We start from the raw sequence: 8622 nt of genomic DNA on the forward strand, positions 1-8622 counted from the left end.
CACTATGTGCCTCTAACGCTGCAGTGCAGATGACAGAAGTTACTGCCAAGTCTGACATTTAGAGATGGTATACTGGGCCTCTGAAACCCTCTAGGGAAAGTAATTACGTTGCCTTTTGAACCTCTTGAGATTGTACATAAATGTATGTGATGCACATGCCTGTTGGTGTGTGAGCTTGGAAGAGGGTTTCCAGGGCACCTGGATGGCTCAGTGGGTTAAAGCCTTTGCCTTCAGCTCAGGTCATGATCCCAGGGTCCTGGGATTGAGCCCTATATCAGGCTTTCTGCTCAGCGGGGAGCCTGCTTCCCCCTCTCTCTCTTTGCCTGCCTCTCTGGCTACTTGTGATCTCTCTCTGTCAAATAAATAAATAAAATCTTAAAAAAGAAGAAGAAGAAGAGCTTTCCTCAGACTCTCTAAGGTCTATGATTTTGGCTCTTCATTATCGTGACCAACTTAACGAAGCTTCCTAATTCTGTTTTACTGATGGTCCTGTAAGCCTGTTGTATTTTCAGAACGAGTTTAGAAATGTAGAACAAGAACAAAAACATCACTTCACTCAGAGTTACACAGAAAGCATTTATTGCCTATAAAAGAAATTAGTGTAATTTTTTCCTGGACAACCTTGAGAGGTCAACTGAGGTTGCAACATGCAAATTTTAGTTCATGCATCTTGCTCTTCTTAGTCCCAGAAGCCCTCAAACTTCTGCTGAAGGAGTAAAGGATTACTTATGCTATAGCACAGATTTGTAAAAACTACAAAGCATCTAGATATGTAGTACCATTTCTAACCAAATCCAATTAGAAAGCAGAGGATATGTCTGAAGTGAAGCTGAAAATATCTCTGTTTTGCTTGGAGTGAATCTTTGAGCTGGAAGGTTAGAAATTATCTAATTAGGCAACAGTATGTTCATCTTTGTAAACTGAGGCCCTTAAAATTTAAATGAATTTTACCAAAATTACATTACTTGTTAATGACAAAATCAACACTACAACTCAATTTTCTTCCTTCTAGCCCAGAACTTACAATTTAAAATTCTGAAACAAAATATAGTCAAATATAGTGCGTCATTTTTTATGACGGGCATTTAATAGTTATTACATTCACTTCTAATCAAGTTCGCCAAAATCTATTTTCTGAATTTATAATCATAAGTAGATACCCTACTCCTAACCACCCAACTTCTTAGAAAATGTAATATCCGAACACCCATCTTAAGTTTTTCTAAACCAAGAAACTTAAGCCTACCCGCTACTGATCCTATTCTTGTGACCTACTGCATGGATTTTCTTTGGCAGCCCGATAAAAACCTCACATGTTGAAATAATTTATTTCTGAACCTAATATCCCTCCACAAATTCTTCCATTTGATTAACTTTTTTTCTCTTTATCATCTCACAGACATTCTAACAGAATTGGAAAATTGCTCATTTCTCCAATTATGAGAAGAAATTAAATGAGGGAATCTGAGAAGAAGGTGGGAGAGAGAGAAATGGGGTGAAAATTCACTTTAGTAACTTTCTTAAAGATGATAAATGGTTCAAGTAATTTAAAGAAAGCTTCTTGGGGATTTTACTTGTCATCTTGTTACAATCTTTTTAAGAGCAGGGTAGGTTTCAAAAAGCTGTTTCTCAATCCATTTGTTTGATCTTGTCAGGTAACCCTCTACAAGCAGCCCCTGAGGCCTTTGGGTGGTAGGTGCTGCTAGAGGTGAGGCCCTTTGTGCTGGACTCTGTAGTGTTTGAAAAACCTATGAAGTTTGCAGATTAAACATTTGTGAGAAAGAAGCTTTTTTCTGAGTGCAAACAAGGAAGAGAGTACCAAGGCTGCTCAGGTTGGAATTAAGGGAAGTTTAACCAGGAGCAGATGTGGCCATCCAATTCTTCTCTGTCCCCGACTTTCAGAAGCACCTTTCCACCATGAGAGAAGCTAGCAATGCCTTGCACAAGTGTTACTGGTTCATCCCATCTTCATTGTAGCCGCTCCAGAAAAAAAAAGTAAAGGAAATCACCTGCCACCCCTGTCACCCATTTTGCATCTCTCACCACCTAATATTTGAGTTAAGAATGGCCTACCAGGAGAGGCATTGCTGAGACCAAAATCAGAGCATTCTTTCTCTCTCAGAACACAAACAGAGGAACCAGGTACTAAGCTCCAAACGATTAAGTACTGCCTGGAATGAACTGACAATTCTGAAAAGAAATGGGGTGAGTTATAAATATTTCATAGTGTTAATGGAAAACTCACTAGAGAGAAGCAAACAGTGTCCCAGTACGCACTGGTCCATATAATGTGCCTCCTGAGGCATTTTCCACTTAGCTTTGCCATTTTGTACCTTGGCTGCTAGGCATCGGTTAAGTCTTTTTTTTTTTTTCTGATTATCACTGGTAGGAGTTCTGCTTCACTGTTTACATTCCTATCATCACCCACGAGCTTGCCTGTGCCTTTTTATGAGAAACTAACACCACAAATTTTTGACCTGTCTGACCCAGGGTATATCTGTGGAGGTTTTAAAACCTGTGTTTACAGAGGAAAGTGCATACTCTGTGTAGAACATCACCTTAGCAACTATCGTGTAATCTAATCCTAGAGGAGAACAAATGATGACTGTTCTTCCTCAACCCACTCGCAGTTTGGAAAGTCCAAATGGAAAGCACTTACAAAGCAGTACCAACCCCGAGTAGGTAGCCTGGCAGGGGAGATGACTTCTTAAAATATTGCTCAAATTTAAGGAGAAATTCAGAGAATTGTAACACATTTCCTTCAGCCAAGAGAACTTTACAATTTATAAAGTCCACAACAATTATTTTCTATAATTCATCCAGAAATTTGAATGTTTATGAGAAATAGGATGTCAGTGTGGGCTTTAGTATTAGTGTTAGTTCGAATCTAAAAACCTAGCATCTGTTCCGTAGAACACATTGATGGGGTAAAGCCAGGGGAACATACTACACGGGAGGCCTGTTTGGACATCCAGGTTTTGGACAATACTGACAAGGCTCAGAGATTGGAAGGGAAAACCCAGAATATTCCCTGAAAACCTAATAAATTATTTCCAAAGGTTTCTTTGGAAATAATTGAACACAATATTAGGACAAACCATGGTCTAATATCAAGAACTAATCAACCAAAGAAATAAGAAATTCAGCCAGAGTAAGCAAACTGACATGATTTGAAATTCAGACAACTCCATTTGAGAAGGAAAATAAAGAAAACAGACCTTAATTCGGGTCCAATCTCCCTGTCCAACTTTCACTTTTGATTTACACATGGAGAGCACTTCAGCTGGAAAAGAATAAGGGCCCAGCAAAAGGATGGAAATGCCGCAAGGACGCCGGGAGGAGCGGTCAGCTAGGGGTCTGCGGTACCAGTCACGGGCAATTTGAAGTCCTAGAGATCCTAAAAACATACAAGTTCTGACCAGAGCTCAGCCTCCCAATCCTTACGGCGCCTTGCTGACACTTCTTGAGGAACCAGTCCAACTGTGCTGCACGGGGTCTTGCCAGATGAACAACGGCTTCCACAGTGAGACCACATATGCTGCGCAGAGATTGCCGAGTGCCCTGGAGCTTTTATTAAGCACTTCAAATAGCCCAGAAATAACTTTCAGTGGCCACAGTCACTAGTAGCACGGCGCTCCTTCTAAGCTACAGGAGGTGAAAAGGCCCACCAGCACACAGATTTCTCTGGAGAAAGTTCTCCGGGGTACCAATAAAGGTAATACCATGAACTGCTGATGCATCCCCTAAAGAGTCCCAGGGTGACAATGGGAAAACCTTCCACTTCCAGTGTTAAGTGTATTTTCAGTGATTTTGGAGCAAATAACTCATTGCTGAAATAATTACAAATATCATTATCTTCTTTTCTCGTGAAGAGATACTGAAGCCATGAACATGAGCAAACGCCCTTCTTCTCAGGACATGATCATCTGTGTTTCTCACATGGGGACGAGCCACTGTCCTCCGAAGGCCCCCCCGCCCTGGCCTCCAGCCTATTGAAAGCCATGGTAAGGGAGCTCCAAAAAGGAGACCCCTGGAGAAGAGCCTCATGGGCCTGCAGATAGTTTTACGAGATTTCCTCACCTCTCAGTTCCGACTGGAAAATTTTCAAATATAGGAATAGCCACCAGTAGAAAAGCTATCACACCTGCTGTCCTTTGCTCAGGGACAGCCCCTTATTCTGTTTTATGTTCTTACAGCATTTTTTATCACTTAATATATTAGATATTTTTGTCTGCTTATTGTCACAGCAAAGACTTTGTTTTATCCACATTAGGCTCAACTTTTAAAATCTAGATTATGCAAGACACATACCAGTTATTCAATACACTGCCTCTGAATAAATGAATATATGAAATGTGTATTCTCATTCCAATTTCATAATAAGAAAAAAAATGAAAACCTGGGGCTCAGGGAGGTTAAATAACCTATTTGGGGATGTACAGTAATGTGGCAAAGCCACTCGCTTTTCCCCAAGTATGACAACTCCAGCTACTGGTAGAAAAAAACCACTTTCAGCAGAATACATGCTATTTTGGGGAGAACACATCATTTAGATATCTAATATTCACTATATATTTTATACCCATGGAGTATTTCCTAGCCCACATAAACTGTATTATACAGAAGGGATGCCTCACCAGGGATAAATTGCAGGAAAATTCTAGAACTGATTTTTAAACCTTGATTTTCTGTGCACTGGGGAGTGAACAGTGATGGGTGGCTATCAACACAGGTTCAATACCAACAGCCAACAGGCTCACCATTTGTCTGGGGTGGGTGGCCCAGTGGTGACAATCGATGATGGCAGCCAAGGCCAACACTTGGTCAGCAGTGAGTATGGGCTCAGCACTGTTCTGGGCATACATACTTGTCACTAACTCATTTCATCCTCACAGGAACCCACACATTATTATTATTCCATTTTACTGATAAGGAAACTTACAGGCACAGAGAAGTTAAGTGAACTTGCTCAGAGACATACAACTACTAGTACATAGTTGAGCCAAGTCTCAAACCCAGGTGGGCTAGCTTGAAAGTCTGTGCTTAATCACTGTACTCTTCTGTCTCAGAGGAAAAAAAAAAAAAAAAATAGCAAGGTGTGTCTGTCTTTAGCAAATCACTTGGTAAGTCTCGGTCCCATAGACAACATAAGAAATGCAAGTTGAATGAAGGCAATTAGCAGGACTTACATTTTGTTTACTATGTTGAGGAATACTGATTAATGAAACGGTGTCACCCTAGTGGAAGATTCCCAGACACAGGTCCCCTCCTGATCAGTATTTACATCACTTCAAGGGATGCACAGAAGGTGTGCTCATCTGGTTTGCTAATGACACCAAGTTGAAGGACTCTGCAGAAATGTGGTTCGACACCACTTTAAAGTAATCTGTGTAGCACCCCTATTGGAAGGGGAGTGGCAGAGCATTAGAACAGTTTGGCTGTTCTGGCGTTCTCCACCAGCATCACTTCTGTTCTCATCCTCTGCCCTCCTTAAGTCCTGCTTCCTTTCCCTTATTTAAGGCTACAGCCTGCAACACAGCCTGTGGACCAGCTGCCACTTGGACAGGGTTTGCTGTAATTCTGCATTACGGATGATGGTGACCTTCATGTGCCTTGCTTCCTTCTGAATACTGAACAGCCTGCCCTCCTCACCCCACCGTTACCCAGGTGGATAAAAACCAAACAGCTCAAGCAAAATATCGAATTCCCCACCTCCTCATGAGCTTTTTGAAATCACTGCTACAGTTCTTTGGTAAGTAGCATTCTGTTCCCACGTCATCCTCTGAACACATTCACATTTAATGTTTGGTGGGTTTAAATGCATAGCGTGGCAACGTGCACATACACATTCTTAGTAGCTACCATTTAAAAATAGAGGGATGACTCACCAGGCTTTCCTTTTCTTGTAAACACCTCGTGGTGCAAAACACTTGAACCCTGTGTGTGTTCAGTGTCTCTGACCTCCACATGTACCTGCCTGATAGGGGCAGTTTACCCGCTAAAGCTGTAGAACATCGGAGGGAGGTCAAGCCTTGCAGCCCGACCCGCAGCCGCGCATTTCCTGTGGCCAGGTGGAAGGAAGCCTCCTTGGCTTGGGGCTGGGGTTGCGCCCTCTGCTGGCACCAGGCCTGCTGCGGTGGCCTTCGGGGCTTCTGCATCCACAGCTGGAGCTGGAGGGAGCCTAAGTGGAAAATAAATGAACGAGAGGCAGCAGTTAATGAGTCCCGGAAACTCTGCCATTTCTCTAGCAGAGGTCAGCATCTCTAATAGTGTTCTTTCTGCCTGCCACATCTGCCCTCTCCGCCTGACCCAAATCCCGTGCCATTAGGAGAATCACGTGGAGTCCCCGTGTGGACTGCAGAGAAATTTGTGCTCGAATTGGCTTTTAGCTGGGTTTGACTTTGACTTGAGGGGGCAGGGCAGCGAAGATACCTTTAACGAACAGCGTCATTTATTAATGCTTCTCGGTGCCTAAAGCCAACCGTTTGTTCGAGTGCCTGGGAACACTGCCGTTGAGCTCATTTCTAAAGAAAAAGGAAGGAGGCCACTGGAAAATGTTTCCTCCAGGACAGACATGCTGATGAAAAGTTGCTTGGTGCACGTCCAGATTTCTGTCTTTTGCTGAATTTTTAATCTTGTTTCTCTTGGATGAGCCCCCACTTCTCTGGGTCTGACCACTGATACATGCGCCGGGGTTAGTCTAGGCCGAAACTAGAGATTTTGTTTGAGAGGGGCAGATGCTGCACCTGGAAAAACTGGCTGAGGAAACAAGGTATTGTTTCATTAACTCCCTAAGCACAGTTTCTATTCTTTACAGCTTTCTTGAGAAATTGTACCAATAATAAAACACGTTTTCAGTGAGCAATTATAGTTCAGAGAGTTTCCCTTGCTTTGCTGAAAAGGCATTACCTTCGAACTGATGCCAAAACAGCAAAGCTGTGCATTCAAATAGGGAAAGGAAGTTATGCGTTTTAGAACTACCTAAATCACTCCTGTAATTTGCAATGCCAAAGAGGGAGTAAATGTCCTCATGTAAAATTCAAAAGAAATACTGGGACAATATCTCCCATAGCAACAGCTGTTTTAGAAGTTCCAGTATGATTAACAAGCGTCTGTTTCATCTTTTCCTTTGTTTAAAATCAGACCACAGCCTGCTCAATCTGCAGGTCAAAATAGCACTAAGACTTGACAAAAAAAAAATGTGACTACTATGGACTTTTTTTTTTTTTTTTTTAATTTTTCTGGTGTGTTCAGTTATTTGCCATATTGTTCCTCTGCTCTTAATTTATTACTAGCTATCTGTGATTAAGAAGCTGATTGTTTTAGAGCATCAGAAACTATTAATAAAATCAAGATACTCTATCTTCATTAACATTTACATCAATTAAGTAATCAGGATACATTTCTGTGTAGTAATAGCTGCTAGAATTCACTCTCAATTTGCAATGTCAGCAAGACATTGACTCCTGAGTATTCAATGGGTGTATTTCACCCCTTCCATCTCCCAGATAGCATACTTGGAGATGGAGGTTTGTGTGGGAAAGCTCTTGGAATCAACACCTGTGGAAGAAAGAGTAGATAGCAGAGAAGCTGAACTGCACTGCAAATCCCAGTGCCCCCCAGCAGCCTCAGCCAGCCCCGCAGGGAGCTGTGGGGCTGGAAAGCCTTTCAGAGACTACTTGGCCTTCATACTGTATGCTGACCAGCCATTGGATGTGGGCCTCTCAAGGCAGGGAATCCCAAAGAGGGCTGATACCTGATGACCTTCTTCTAACAGCACTCCTACCACTGAGAGAATAATTTCTGTAATCCAGAAGAGGGATCTGAGGGGGGCAAAGTAAGGGGATGGTGCATCACATAGCCTACCGCAGTATATATACATAAAATACAGCACTCATTATCTTTTCAAAAGGAGGCACGGAAATGAGAGAACATAACATCTAACCTAAGCCAACTCAATCAATATTATACAAAAATGATTAAACATTTTTGGGCTGGGAATAAAGCCTCAGTTCAGAGTCACAGTATCTACTAGTTCCTTAATACATCTGGAAAAAGGACAAATTTAAGTGTATTGAATTCTCCTTAAAAATAAGTGAAATAACTACTTCTGAGAAGAAAAATATATTTAAACACAATTACTCAAAGCATATGGAAGTTAAAATATTTCCCTATGTCAGTTTCTAAAATAAATTCCTGTGCAGAGGTTATTTTAATTATCCAGCATCCACATGTGCTATAAATATGTTTAACTTGATAAATGTAACTTCTATAAATGTCCTATGTAAATGCAAATGCCAGCTATATTAATTATCATTTTAGAGGCCACTTTTGATTATAATATGTGGCTTCAAATACAATTTGTATACACATTCTGTCTCATTTATGAATATTTATAGATAGCATTATTTAATAATTAGTTGTGCCTTTATTTGATAGTGATTAAATGTAAATGATCAATAACTGCGGAGTTAATAAAGAAGCATGTCGTAAAATCAAGGCATAACACAATCCAATTAAAAATGGGCAGAGGGGTATGCCTGGGTAGCTCAGTCAGTTAAGTGTCTAAGCTTTGGCTCAGGTCATGATCCCAAGTCCTGGGATCTAGTCCAGCATCAGGCT

General features: G+C 41.4%; 1 protein-coding gene across 2 annotated transcripts; it reads right to left on the reverse strand.

Annotated features, from left to right (window-relative positions):
• Positions 1-562: 562 nt before the first annotated feature.
• Positions 563-6491, reverse strand: LOC309864589 (uncharacterized protein). Of its 2 annotated transcripts, XM_082730248.1 has the most exons (4): positions 6433-6491; positions 5889-6181; positions 2074-2190; positions 563-868 (listed from the first exon to the last, which is right to left on the reverse strand). In XM_082730248.1, exons 1-3 carry the CDS (start codon positions 6449-6451, stop codon positions 2161-2163), a joined length of 342 nt encoding a protein of 113 aa, XP_082586374.1. In that variant the 5' UTR covers positions 6452-6491; the 3' UTR covers positions 563-868; positions 2074-2160. The 2 variants fall into 2 exon arrangements, 1 of the variants encoding a protein (XP_082586374.1); XR_014311629.1 differs by lacking the exons at positions 5889-6181; positions 6433-6491 and adding an exon at positions 3219-3470.
• Positions 6492-8622: the final 2131 nt, after the last annotated feature.

The sequence above is a fragment of the Mustela nivalis genome, assembly GCF_964662115.1.
Source record: "Mustela nivalis genome assembly, chromosome: 5".
Taxonomy (NCBI): Eukaryota; Metazoa; Chordata; class Mammalia; order Carnivora; family Mustelidae; genus Mustela; species Mustela nivalis.

Excerpts from the sequence above, each read along its gene's own strand:
- LOC309864589 (XM_082730248.1), bottom strand. Across the intron at positions 2,191-5,888 it reads TACAAGAAAAGGAAAGCCTG|AATTGTCAGTTCATTCCAGG; the intron begins GTGAGTCATCCC and ends ATTTCTTTTCAG.